The sequence below is a fragment of the Rhinatrema bivittatum genome, chromosome 11 (assembly GCF_901001135.1).
Source record: "Rhinatrema bivittatum chromosome 11, aRhiBiv1.1, whole genome shotgun sequence".
In the NCBI taxonomy this organism is placed as follows: domain Eukaryota; kingdom Metazoa; phylum Chordata; class Amphibia; order Gymnophiona; family Rhinatrematidae; genus Rhinatrema; species Rhinatrema bivittatum.
In genome coordinates, this window is record NC_042625.1 from 55,611,473 (window position 1) to 55,625,739 (window position 14,267).

General features: G+C 39.8%; 1 protein-coding gene across 11 annotated transcripts in view; it reads left to right on the forward strand.

Annotated features, from left to right (window-relative positions):
• Positions 1 to 14,036, forward strand: part of CIT (citron rho-interacting serine/threonine kinase) — a 424,741-nt gene extending 410,705 nt beyond the window's left edge. For 8 of the 11 annotated variants that reach the window (XM_029571779.1, XM_029571775.1, XM_029571774.1 and 5 more), the window contains 5 exons: positions 978 to 1,058; positions 5,839 to 5,917; positions 6,025 to 6,204; positions 9,859 to 10,162; positions 11,990 to 14,036. In XM_029571779.1, coding sequence (XP_029427639.1) covers positions 978 to 1,058; positions 5,839 to 5,917; positions 6,025 to 6,204; positions 9,859 to 10,162; positions 11,990 to 12,013 — 668 coding nt within the window. In that variant the 3' untranslated portion in view covers positions 12,014 to 14,036. Of the gene's footprint in view, positions 1 to 977; positions 1,063 to 5,838; positions 5,918 to 6,024; positions 6,205 to 9,858; positions 10,163 to 11,989 lie in introns of those variants that run through there. The other 3 variants (XM_029571782.1, XM_029571784.1, XM_029571785.1) reach the window with 2 other exon arrangements.
• The last annotated feature ends 231 nt before the right edge of the window (positions 14,037 to 14,267 follow it).

The window sequence follows — 14,267 nt, forward strand, 5'->3', positions numbered from 1 at the left end:
ATTGTATGGCCAAGAGAGTGAAAGTAAAAATGTTTGGAGCTGGGATAAAGTAAAGTGTGTCTGGGATTAGAAGCATATAAAGGGTGTTGGAGGCAATAGTTGGAAATGAGAGAGCAGAGGTAAGTGGGTGCTAGGCTATGAATATATGTGGAGGTGAAGACTGGATTTGAATTGCCAAAACTGATGCTCAGAAGGCTAAGAAAGTAAATTTTAACGTTAAACAGAGTTATTGTTGGGTTGGTTGTAGTGATCACACAGATTTCATATTACACTCGCTGATGTGCAAAATATCTACAGGGCAATACATATTTCTATGCCAACACCCCAATCCCCTAATCCACCTCTGGGGCTGATCCCATCATATTCTCCCCAAACTGAGCTCATCTCACTTCTTTTGTCTGCCTGGTTCAAGTTAATTCTCACTCTGCTCAGCTTGAAACCAGAACTCACTTCCCCCCTTGCCCTGCCTGACCCTTTTGAGGCTCCCACCTAGTCTCTCCTGCAGTCCATGCAAGATGCTGCCTCTGGCTTGTTCAGGTCATGGAGCTCATCTCTTTCTGTGGATCAACACAGTGGCTCTCTTTGTACTGACTCTATGGACCATTTCACTTCTTGTAGGCTCTGTTGGAAAGCACCCACCGCTTCTCTCCACCCACTTGTTTGTACATCCCAGAGCTGCACTTCCTTGCAAAAGACATGCTGGAATGAAGGTGTCCCATTGTTGCTACTGGCTAAACAGTGCAGGTCCTAACAGATACCACCAGAGATGAAAACATATTTTATGTATATAGAGAGAGGGCCACAAAGCTTTGTTAGAAAACATGCATTCTTGATGATGAACATTTCAGATAAATTAATTGTATTCTCATAGGTCGTTATTAATTTTGGAGCTGTGGATACAGCAAAATGTTATCTTTTGGGGGTGAGGGGACCCTCTGAAATTGTTAATATGGCTGATCCTTGGATATACTCTGCAGAATTTGGTGTGTTTGTGGATTCATATGGGAGACGGAGTCGTACTGAAGATCTGAAATGGAGCCGTCTACCTCTGGCCTTTGGTAGGTACGGATGATATGATTTTGTGTTAACCTATTAGTGTGGCTGTATAATTGGATAAGTATGAGCATCATTAGACCAGATTGTAATAAGCTTAGTTCAGGAATTTTGTGACCCTTTTCTAATACATAAGACTTAGTAGGATTATACATGCCTATCAGATCAAGCTAAACCTATTGTGCATCTAGTGAATATTTATAATTCTTGATGATTATGTGGAAATTGAAATAGAAGCATGAACGTCTTTATAATGGGTGGAAAATAATAAGAAAACTTAGGTGCCAACCAAGGTTTTTAGGAGTCAGGGGAAATAGATATTTTGCTTACAATCAATTTTTTTTCTATTTTTCTTTTTGATAATTTTTGGGGTTGCTTTTTTGCTTTTATCCTCCTACCACCAACATCGTACATACTTTTTCTCATCCATCTTTTTTCCTGGCCCTCCATGTAGTCCAGAGGCAAAGGTATGAGTCCTAGGCCCAGGCATCGGGACCCAGCCTCCAGACCAGGTCCAGACTGAGGCTCAGGTGTTGGGACCTAGCATCAAGCCAGTACCAGGATAGTGGCATTGGTTCCCTGACAAAATAAGTGGAGGCCTGTTCCAGAAAAAGTTTGGGGGCCTGGGTCTTTGTTCAGCTCTTAGCTAAGGCCCCAGTATTGGGCCTGGACCTGGGCCTAGCATTGCATTTGGATGTTGGACCATGGCCCTTGTTTGGGCCTCAGCCTATTCCCTGGGCAAGGTCATGGCCTCTGGCCTAGGCCTAAGCCCAATGGGTACCTTTTTTGGGGTTTTGAAAAAATATGAAAACTATCAAAATTTTGTCGGATTTTCAGTTGTTTCATTTTGAAAACTAAATGAAATGAAATAGGAAATGAAAACAAAATTTTCTATTTTATTTCTAATGAATGCACATCCCTAGTATACACTATTTCTATTTTGCTGGGAACACACTATTGAGTGGGGAGATCAGATGGCTGTATAGTGAGAAATGTCAACCAGCACTCTTCATATCTAATTACTGATAGGGAGGATGTTGCTGTATCCTGAGCTTATTCATGGATGTTTATTCTTTCGGAGGGTAGATACAGTTATACTTCAAGCTGGTTTAAAATGGTCTATGTATGTTAAATTTACTGGTTTCTTTGTGCTTTTAAGGGAAGTTAGTTCTGGTTTTGTTTGGCTGACCATGGTGTTGGTTGATGTCCGTTCACCATTTTGCTGTTGAAGAGTGGAACTTGAAGTTTTAATGCAGTTTTATGGTAGTAGGGAGGAGGGAAGGGTGAAGTTGAAAGGGAGATGGGGGAAGATCCATCCTCATGGTTTTGAAGGATTTTCCACCAGAGTGAAGCAGGGTCTTTGTAAGGCAAGGAGGGGGGGGGATGGTTTAGTGAGGTAGGCAGGATATAGTTAGGTTGGTCTGAGTAGTAATAGTGTAATGGGATCTGTGTTTCTTTCAAATTGGAGAATTAGGCCCATGTTGGGGTTGTGGCCTATAAAAAATAAATTGCATTGGCAGAAGTCCTGTCAGCCCCAAAACCTGCAGGCTCAACTCAAGGGGTTGACTGCTGGTCAGGCAGAAGACCACATGCCAGACCTTTCTGCTCCTGATGCCTGCTGCCTCCTGCTTGGGGGCATCCTCAAATTGGCCAACCCGGTGTGACATTTTATTTCATTTTTTAGCAGCCACCCCACTACCCTACCACACAGATTTAAAAGTTAGTTACTCTGGGCTTTGCCTCCCCAACCAAATGCCTTACCCTTTCCCCTCTCCCACCCCAAAACAAAAAACTTTACCCTATCCATAAGTGTTATCGAATTCACAGTTGCTCGTGCCCCACCAGTTTTCTATTTAAAATGGCACCAGCCAGCCCTCATGCTGGCCACTGTTTTATCATTTGGAGGTACCATAAAATGATGCCATATTGAATCGGGACTCAGCATGTCAGGGGCGAAGAACTTGGAACAAGTCGGAAATGGGAACTTATTTTAACATAGGGCTAGAATGAAAGTGAAAATAATTTAACTTGAAATAAATTTAGCATAAACAATGATTAACATCAAGTAGCTTATCGAGAATGTGATGAGGAATTGTAATCATAAAAAAATACCTGGGCTTAAATCGATGGGCGAGAGCACTGGAGGGAGATCCCCCCCCCCCCCTTCCCCTACTGCCCTCAGCTGTGCAAACAGTCTCCAAAATGGCCGCCGTTCCCATGCTGAGGGGGAACGGGTCAACCTGGGGCTCTTTTGCAGTAGCAACCTCCCAGCACTGTGCTGCTTTACAATTGCCACCGCGGTATTGCCTGAAGACCCCTCCCCTCCAGGGAGGCAATGGGCGCATCGATCTGAAGACGCACAGCTCAAAAGCTGGTCGTCCCCCCCCCAGCGCAAGTAATGGCTGATACGAAGCATGCTTCTGCAGAGTCAGACTGCGTGGCAGACACCAGCAACAGCAGGGAGTGGAGGAAGAACCGCGATCAGTCCTAAGAAAAATGACAATCATACTCACCGCCCTCCATGCGATCCCTTGCCCGGGCATGCCTCCCACTAAACATCCCCTGCTCCGCTTTTCAAACTTCCACTACTTTTTTTTTTTTTTTTAACTTTATTGGAAAGATCAAGCACCCAAGAGGAAGGCAGAAGAAAAAATAAGTTAAAGGGATACTTCCCTGAAGAGATTACAGAGGCTGCAGGAGACCCTCACTTAATGGGGAGGAAACTGGACCACCAGCTGTCACTCCTGGTGTCCAGAGGAGCAAATTTGGGATTCCCAACCCTACTTGTCCTATACTTACAACCAGGGAGGATGGTCTCACCAGGATCTACTAAATCCCTAGGAGGCTAGAATCTTGAATAATTTTGTTTTTGGGTTTTTTTGTTTGTTTTTTTTAACTTCGGTTCAGAACCGCAGATTTTGCTGCACCACCATCTGCTGGAGACAGAGAAATAGTGAAGAGCAGCAGGTGGCACACTGGGTTATAAGGCGGTGCCTGTGAAACATTCTCTGTCTCCATCTGCTGGAAGGGAGGCAAAACCCAGGAATCTGGACTCATCTGGGTACGTACAGGGAATCAATAGTGCGACAGCATCACTGAATATCCCTCCAATTTTAGCCGAATAAGTTTATATCTGGCTAACTTTGCAATCCAGCCAGTGACTGAATATGGACATAAAAAAAAAAAAGAAACAAATTTGAAGCACGCACACCTATCTCATATATAAAAACATGTTTAAGCATACGGCTCCTGTCTGCCATGAACAGAATGCAGGTAAATATGGTGGAATATAAATAATTGATAACAAATAAATCAAGACTATTGGATGCTTTTTCAGACATCACACATGCTTACAAATAAGCTTGCCAATTCCAGATAGTGTGAATCCATAGAAAAGCCTTTCCTTTTTCTAAAGGAATTGATTGTAATTGTTCTATGATTGTAGCATTTTTTAGATTTATACAACCTATGAACTTCCCATTAGCAAGTTGCAGACACACACACACACTTCTGTCTTGGTCTACATCAGCTTAGGTTGAAAAGGAGCTAATCATTGGGAGATAGTTGCTAAATAGAGATATTTATTTATATTCTTTTAATATACCGACGCTCAAGACCAGGTCTTATCGTACCGGTTTACAATAAACTAGGGGGTGAACCAGTTAACAATGAAAGCAAAAGTTACATTATAACAGGGAATGTGGAACTAGGCTGTTAGAAAAAAAGGATAGTTAATTTCTAACTGGAGAGCAGAGCATATAAGCAGAAAGTAGGTGCTTACATGGTAAGAGTTATATACAGATTTACAAATTTACATAGTGTATACGATAGGGCAAGTTATATGAAAGTGCAGTTGGCTGAAAAAACTTTATTTATATTTATTTATAAATGTATTTAAAATACATTTATAGTCTTCTGTTTCCACAAAATCATGCCCAACACGGAGTACAATAAAATCATGGGGCAAACTATAGTTCTAACTTATCTGAGCTTTGAAAAAGCTACTTAGTCATCAGTTTGCATCTATGAAAATACTGCTTTCAGAGAACAGTTGCTAAAAGTAAATAACTACTGCGTAGGAGTTCAAATAGGCAGTCAGCGCCTCCATAGATGCTAGTGACTCACAGGCCGATACAGTAAAAGTCTACAAGTGCCCGCTCTCCCGGCGCGCGCACAGGCCACTCTCCTGGGCACGCAATTTAGCGCATCCCTAGCGCCTCTTTTTTTGACAGGAGCGGCAGCTGTCAGCGAATTTGACAGCTGACGCTCAATTTTGCCGGCACAATTAATGCCTACCTTTGGCAGGCGTTAATTTCTGAAAGTAAAATGTGCAGCTTGGCTGAATAAGGAGTAAAGCCATCGCTTCAAACGCGTGTCCAAATGCGGGTTAACAGTGCGCTCTGTACTGTATCGGCCTGTCAGTGCAGGTCTATGCAGTGGATGCAATTCTGGCAGAGGCGCATTAGCACACATTCTGAATAGTACATTCTGAATAGTACATTCAGTTTGAACATTTCAATGACTCCTGATTCATAAATGGCACATACATAGTAAATGAATGGAAAGTTCTTCATAAAATAAACATAGGCAAGTAACAGTTTTATATTTAATTTGCCCTGATTCATTTTAATGGGAGCTGTTTGCCGTTTGATTATAGGTGCAGAGAAAGGCATGTTGTAGTTTTATAGCTGACTGTTATAAATGTTCTTATAACAGAGTTTACTGTAAAGCTGAATTTTTGTAGTTTTATATGTTTTTGTTTTCGTGGCCATCCTTGTGTTCCAGCATACAGAGACCCATATCTATTTGTGACTCACTTCAATTCCCTGGAAGTAATTGAAATACAGGGACGTACAGCTTTAGGGTAAGTCATATATACATTAACCTATGGCCACATGCTACACTATAATAGAAGTCTGGGAAAGACTGTAAACATAATCCAGTTCTACTTTTTCATTCTTTGTCACTCAGTGCTCCAGCTCGAGCTCATCTGGATATCCCAAGTCCTCGATACCTAGGACCAGCAATCTCTTCTGGAGCTATTTATTTAGCATCAGTTTATCAGGATAAGCTAAGGGTGATCTGCTGCAAGGGAAACTTAGTAAAAGAGTCCAATATTGAGCACCACCGTGTTCCCTCCACAACACGCAGGTAAGACAGTAAAGGAAAACATTGTGTATGCTTGCAAGATATGGGCCATATAGCATTTGTGCTTAGTGTTAGGCCTGTTTCTATATACAAAACAGTGTTCTGCACAAGAGGCTTCATGCTAGTGACAGCTGCATCACAGTTACACATACAGAGGCACCTTTGCCACAAGCACAGAAATTTTCTACTATTTATTTGTATTACATTTTTCCTGCATTCAAATGGTACTGTTAACTTGAGTGCCTTACAAAAGCATAGCTTGCTGGTTTTTGTAGCGCATTAATAATAGTACATAGTAATTGGAAAATGATAGAACAGTTGTTGGTTTTTGAAAGATAATCTTGAAAAATGTGTGTTGTTTTTAAAGTATAGTGAAGCCTGCTGGTTAAGTGCCCAGGATCTGAATTTCTGGGGCTGCTGGTTCAGACTCTGTTGGGCCTGACAAGTGATTTCTAGTGACAGGATCACTTGGGTTATTGGTCCAGACTTCATTAAAGACCCATCATTGATTTCCACCAGTTTTGGCATTCTCTTGATCCAGTGGGGAATCTGTAGTTTCTCTACCATGGTCATGTCCATAAAGTTGGCACCAGTGCTTGAATCAATTAGGGCCCACTGGGATAGGTACTCTTGGGACATAGCAGGGAGACAGAGGCTAACTTCCACGGCCTGATGCTGATTAGGGTAGTGGACAAGAGGGGAGAAGTTACCTAGGATATCATCCTTGCTTAAACCCAGTCTGTTCCCCTCTATCCCATAGGCTCAGGCCAGCTCATTTCTTACCAGCTGTTTGAGGATGGCAAATAGCTTGGTGTCCAGACCTCTCTACATTATAAGCATAGATTTTTACTCATCAAAAAAGCAGCAAAGTAGGATAAATCTAGTCAACATGAATATTCTGCCTTGATTATAATATCTATTCTCTCACTTCCAATGCAATATTCCAATGACAGTTTTTGAAGATTTACACCGTGCTATTGCTCAATTTGTTTGGAACCATAATTTTATAATTTTGATATTATGTATTTGTAATTTTCTTGCTTTTATACTTTTGAATTGCAAATGTTTTAATTGGCATTTGTTTTTATTGTAAACCGATTTGATATGTACACATGAAGACCGGTATAGAAAAGAACAATAAATAACATAAATAATAAACCTGTTGCAGGTATGCAACTCTGCTTAGCCATTCTATCTGGAAAGCTATCTACACGAACACTCAAAGGGGCCAATGCAAAAAAAAAAAAGCGCGGAAAATGGGTGCTGAAAAGTCAGCACCCACTTTCTTAACATGTGCATGGCGCCCGCAAGGGGGACGCCTTGCTATATTATAATTAGGGGTTTCCAGCGGTCTGCCGGTTATGAACTTCGCCGAGTTTATCAGCATCTGTTTTCATAACACAGATGGCTGGTTATGAAAACGGACGCCGAGCATATCAGCGTCGGTCTTCAATGCGGCTGGCTGAGTTGTTTTTTGGGGTTTTTTTAATTTTTAAAAGAAGTACAGAAAAGCTGTTTTTTTTTTTCTGCTTTTCTGTACTTCTTTTCAATGCACTCAGCTATTAACGACTGCTTCAGGTGCCATGGTTCTCGTGCGCTGCATGGGCAGGAATCAGAAACAGAATGCATGCAAATATACATGCATACATTGCATAAATGAAAAGTATGTGCTTATGATTTTAACACCACAAATCCAAAAAAGTGCCTTTACCATGTGCTGCTTAGTTTTTTACAATTCCAACAATTGCCAAATTTCCCTTATAAAGGAGGAAAAGACCTCAGAACCAAGCATGTATTTGTTTAAACAAACACTAGTGCATGTTTTGGTAACTTCAATCACTGGTCAAAAACCTCCACCTCCTCCAAATGCTTTATTATGGCAAAACTTTTCATTAAAAAATGTATAGTTATTTTTATAATTTTTTTATTATAAATAAAAATCACTTATCTAGATAACAATCAAATTTTAAAGACGAGGTTCACTAAATAAGCCTGGTCACCGATGTTGGCTAGCATTTCGCTATTGAAGCTGCTTCAGGGTGGAACAACTTTGGCAATTCAGCATATTTTTACCTCTGAGCAGCACTTTCTGTAAACAGTTCCCAGGAAAATGTTGATGTGCCCACAGATATCTTGTGATGAGCTCTCTTAGCACTAGTGAAAATGACCTTCCTTATAACTTCTTGGCACTCATGTGCTGGCTCTGATCCTGTTTATTTACCTAAGGTATGTCTGGTCCAGGCAGCATTCCATGCTTGTACTAGTATGATGTGTGTCTTAGTGCAGATTGCAAGTTTAATATTTTAAGATGCGATTACTGAGCTAGCTTGATAGAGCGTGAGGACTGCATAAAATCAAGCAGATGACCCTGGAAGGCGTGCCTGTTCAGGCATTTTGGGCCAGAAGATTTATGGAGATAACCACCAGATCCCCTAGAACAGAAAGCCTCAAAGTCAGCCCGGTAGCACTGCTGGGGAGTATCTGAGTTTGATTTGAGTCAGTTCTTCCTGTGCCTGGGTCAGCTGGGGATTGCTGCTGAGGTGATGTTCTCAAGACACTGGAGGCAGGGAGCTCCAGTCATTGTACAACAGAAACTCCTAGTGGCCAGAGCAGGAGTCCATGATTGCAGAATTCTGGAAAGAGCCCTGGTGTGTGGTCCCTAACCAACAACTTGCTGTAATGACTGGGCCAAGTAAGTTGAGGGGGGATATAAAAAGTGGAGAAAATCCCTGGATAGTTGAAATTGAAGGCTTATGGTGCCAGATCCCAGCTCTGCTTCTGACTGAGCTGGAAGCCCATAAAAGCAAGAAGCAACTGCCAGATCAAAAAAGAGAGAGCGCTGTGTGTGTATATATATATGTATATATATATATATACATATATATATACACACACAGCGCTCTCTCTTTTTTGATCTGGCAGTTGCTTCTTGCTTTTATGGGCTTCCAGCTCAGTCAGAAGCAGAGCTGGGATCTGGCACCATAAGCCTTCAATTTCAACTATATATATATATATTCCAAAGGGAGCTTCAGGTTGTACTTTTTGGTTAGAAAATATTGAGTATAGCTCAGTGTGGAGAAGGGAAGTCCAGGTAATCACTAATAAAATCCCATAGTACTTCATGTTTAGAGTTTCCCATAGTGCTAGGCATGGCTGGTGCAGGAATAAGAACATAAGAAGTTGCCATACTGGGTCAAACCGAGGGTCCAACTAGCTTAGCATCCTGTTTCCAACCGTGGCCAATCTAGGTTAGAAGTACCTGGCAAGTACCCAAACATTAAATAGATCCCATGCTACTAATGCCAGTAATAATCAATGGCTATTCACCAAATCAACTTTATTAATAGTAGTTTATGGACTTCTCCTCCAGGAACTTGTCCAAACATTTTTTAAACCCACCTAAGTTAATTTCCTTAACCACATCTTCTGGCAATAAATTCCAGAGCTTAATTTTGCGTTGAGTGAAAAATAATTTTCTCTGTTTAGTTTTAAATGTGCTACTTGCTAATTTCATGGAGTGCCCCTGAGTCCTTGCATTATCTGAAAGAATAAATAAGCAATTCACATTTACCCATTCAGCTAGGTTAAAAGTGCAAAAGTGAAGGAGAAAAACAAATGCAGAATTGTTCAGATGTATCCATTCTTCTTGGCCCACAGTAGCCCTAATAAGAGAGGACCACCTTCTTATAATGACCACATCACAAAGCGGATAGCATCAAGCCCAGTGCCACTCGAAGGTCCAGGTCACCCTCGAGAACCAAGTACACCACATCGCTACCGTGAAAGCAGAGCTGATCTTCGCAGAGACAAGTCTCCTGGTCGACCTGTTGAGAGGGAAAAATCTCCAGGAAGGATGCTAAGCACACGAAGGGAACGTTCCCCAGGCAGAGTGTTTGAAGAAAACAACAGGGGTCGTTTGCCTGCTGGAGCAGTAAGGACACCACTTTCACAAGTCAATAAGGTAAACTCTTCCTATTCATTATATATATTATCAAAAAAATTGCACATATACATTATATATATTAAAACTTGTCCAAGTTCATATGGCTTATACAGGACAAATTCTCCATTCTCACTTGCTATACAAATTCAAGGCAGCTTCTAATTTGCCAGATGGTGTATGTGTGTGTCTGTCTGACACTCTCTCTCTCTCTCTCTCTCGATATATAAATATGAATTTGTACCCTTACTACTGAGGTGCTGCAGCGCTCATGCTGTGATGCCATCCAGTGTTTGCAATTTGTTCTGTAATTTGGAGCCAGGAATGGGTGGTGCTGTGAATATTGTCCAGGTTGATGTTTGTTAATTGTAGTAAGAGTTCTTGCTGTAGCAGATCCATAGGAAAAAGCAGTCTGAAGTTGAAGCATGTGGGATTTGTGTCTTTTGTGCATAGTTCTGACTGACCGCGTAGAATGAAGTGGTCAGACCAGGGAATTGGGGAGCAGGTTACTTTGCAGTTCTTAGGGAATTTTTCATTAGTGAAAATCAAGTCTAGTGTGAGGCCAGCTTTGTGAGTTGGATCTCTAACATTTTGTGAGAAATTGAGTGCAGACAGTGCATCGAAGACTGTTTGTGATGAGTGTGGCAAAGGTGTTTTATCAGTGTGGAGATTGAAGTCTCCTAGGATCATTATAGGTTTTTTGTGATTGAGATTAGCTATGAAAAATTCTATAAGAGGTGAAATGTTTCGATCCAGGAGGGCAGTAGACCAGGCAGATCTGAAACTTGAGAGATTCAAATAGTGCAACCTCATACTGGAGTGGGAGAGAATGATGTATTTGTTTCATTGCAAAGGTTTTTTTGATTAACATTATTCCTCCTCCCCTGCGTTTAGTTCTGGGAATGGAGAAGAGGTCATATAGGTTGTTTGCTATTTGATTTGTTAAGACATGGTCGGTTTTTTTTTTAGCCAGGTTTTAGTGACTGCAAGAAAGACGGGTTGTTGTTCATGTAGAATGTCTGAGATAAGTATGAATTTTTTTGTTACTGACTGAGCATTGACGAGCATGAATGTTAGGAAGATTGTTTTTTAGTGTTTCTTTGATGGGTATATCAATCAGTCTTTGGATATCTCAATCAGTTTAATAAATTTGTGACTAGCTTTCAAGAATTAAACTCACATCATCAGCACTAAGAACATTATTGATTGTTAGGGCTCTTAATGACCTGGGATAGTTTGCTTGTTGTTGTCTGACCTGGCGGTGTGTTCGTTCTCTCTCTCTCTCTCAAAGGAAAAATTTGGAATGGTTTAAGCATCATTCTTCCCATTCTAAACAAAGTGGATGGGCTTTGCACTATACAACTCTAGGAGATTTATAGCCATTTTAGATTAAATATTAATTGAACTACTCTTTGGCAAGATGGCAACAATGTTATAGACTGTCATCTTCTGGTGAAGTTTCAGACAGATTTAAGTCCTGTTCTACACACAGGAAAAACTAACTAGTGCAGAAAATGCGTGCTAATCTCCCTCTCTCTTTCCCTACTCCCTGACCCAATCACAGCACTGGGAATGCCCACTTTTTGATACTGCTAAATGCAGGGGAATTTTTATCCCCAAAACTTGGGTATAGCTCACCAATTTAGCCAGCTAGGCCTTTAGGGTTGTATTATTTAATTCATCTGTGTGATTCTTTTACAGTACTGTATTTGTATAGCAGCAGTAACAAGTAAATAATTACTATTCTGATTGAACTTTTGTAAATGGGCTTTGTTAAAAATATTTTGTAGTACATCATGTAAAAATGTCTTCCCCTCTCCCTGTCTGTTTGTTTTTTTTTTATTATAGGTATGGGACCAATCTTCAGTATAAGCTTCATCTCATGCTCATGTTGATCTACAAGAAACTGAAGAAAAGATACTGAGCATGTGAACACCCAGCTTCAGAAACTCATTTATCAACACAGCAGTGATGGTTCTGAGCCGGAGTATTGGAGAAGAAAAAGTTTCAATATTATGAGACACTTAAAGTTGCAAGTGCTAAATTTGGGGTGTATGAATCCTTTGAGGACTTCCTGCAGTTCAGTAGCAAAATGCTCAAAGCCATCGAGGACAGTGTGCCACTCATTACCCTGCATGGTCCAGTTTTATTCCCTCCTTTCACGCACTCCATATTAACTTCCATACGTTTTTTTCCCATTAAGCTTTAATTCCTTACAATTGGGCAAGAAATTATAGTCCAGCAAGGTTATCTATTATCTGTCTGATAACATACTGTCTAAAAGACAATTCCCTTGAAAATTAGATTTAAAAATTGGTCATTGAAGATAAAACACACAGGTTATATCATAACTTGTAATGCTAAAAAGTATGCTTAGGGGCCCTATTGACTTAGCAACTGCTGATTTGCCCTTTTGTCACTTATCTACCATAAATATTTGCCAAGGTAACCCAGACCACTTCCCCCCAGTCTTTGCTAATCCACTTGTCTTTCTTTGCTGTTTCATCCATCAAGCATATTGTATTCATTAATCCGCAAGTGATTATTTTGTATGTTGCTGAAGCATCTGTCTAGTAGGTCACTTATTTTAGCTTTGTTTCAGTATTATATCTCGGCTTTTTCTCTTGTAAAGCTTTGAGATTTCTCGACCAACCAATTATTGCTTATTTGAGGTTTGTTGTTGGGCTTTGATGAGGAAAGAGGAGGATATAGTATGCAGAAAGCTTCTGCAGTTCTTTTTTTAGATGAGTCACAGTTCAAAATGTTTTCATATTAGATTTTGAATACTCATTCTGCCATACATTTAGCATGATTACAATGAGCATATAATTTGTAATGGCATAACTTCTTTAAAAATAAAACAAAAAACTTCCACTTTACTCCTCCCCCTCCATCTCAAATCATACATTGTGGCCACTAGCAATAGCCTGATCTGTACTCATATGAAATCTTGTAAATCCTCCACAGCACTGGATTATGTACAATTGCATGGTTCAGTGTTTCATTCTTTTTTGGGTGCTGAATGCTTCAGAATTTTAGGAGATTAAATGTCATTTAAATCTCCAAAAGTAGTATGACAGGGCAAAGATACTTGTCTTTAAATTAAAAGACGGGCTGTTATTTAAAGACTCCATGACATGCCAGAAATTAGCATTATGTCCCAAACTGTAAGTTGTGTATTCATGGTGAAATGCTTCCTTCTTTACAAGCAGCCTAAAGGATTGTACTTATTTAAAAAAAATCTCTATATTCGTAAAAAAAATGGAATTGAATTGCTTTCTACTTTTTTATTGTAAACTGCATTTTTGAAAATATGCGTTTTGTTTAATGGTGGTTGTGGACAGCCATCTTTAACTATTGGAGGACTCTGTACTTAGTCCTCTCTAAGGTAAGAGGTTTAACTTTAATTTTACAAACACACACATGGTTTTAGGTATTAAGAAATAAATGTTTAAAAAATTGTAATTTGTGTTCTGCTGCTTTAGGCCCTTATTGAAAACAAATATAATAAAATTACACTTTAAATAGTTCAGTCTAATTTATGGAGTATGTCTTTTCTCCTTCCTATTTTAAAACTTGAAAATCTGTTCATTTTAATATGAGCTGAGTTTCTCAAAGTTCCAAAGCCTTTTCAGTGTTAAGGTTTTCATTAGTCACTTTTACTACATTTTACTTTTAATGTTCAACATATTTTGTTTCATATACCCAAGTTTGCTTTGTACTAGTAGCTACTGTGAAGTCTTCATTTATACTGGATATTTTTCTTGGCAATCTATATATTAAATCTTATTTTGAATTTTGATTGCACCCATATTGAAAAGTTTCTAAACCTGTGTTGTTGTCCACAAGTGTTAATTACTGGATAAATGCCCTGTTCACTTTAAAAATGAGGTGCATGGGGAAGAGAGGTTTGACTTTCAAATAAGATTATGATTAAATGCAAAACCAAAGATCTTGTAGTCTGGCGTATGTGAGTTATCTCCCTACATATAATGGGGTAATTTAGTGAGCATAAGTTAACTTTCTTATTGACACCAATGCAAAATATCAGGTAAGATGTCATTCCTGGGGTTATCTTATTTCCCCTTTCTTCCTTTACTCCTATAAGTTGCCTTTAAAAATTAAG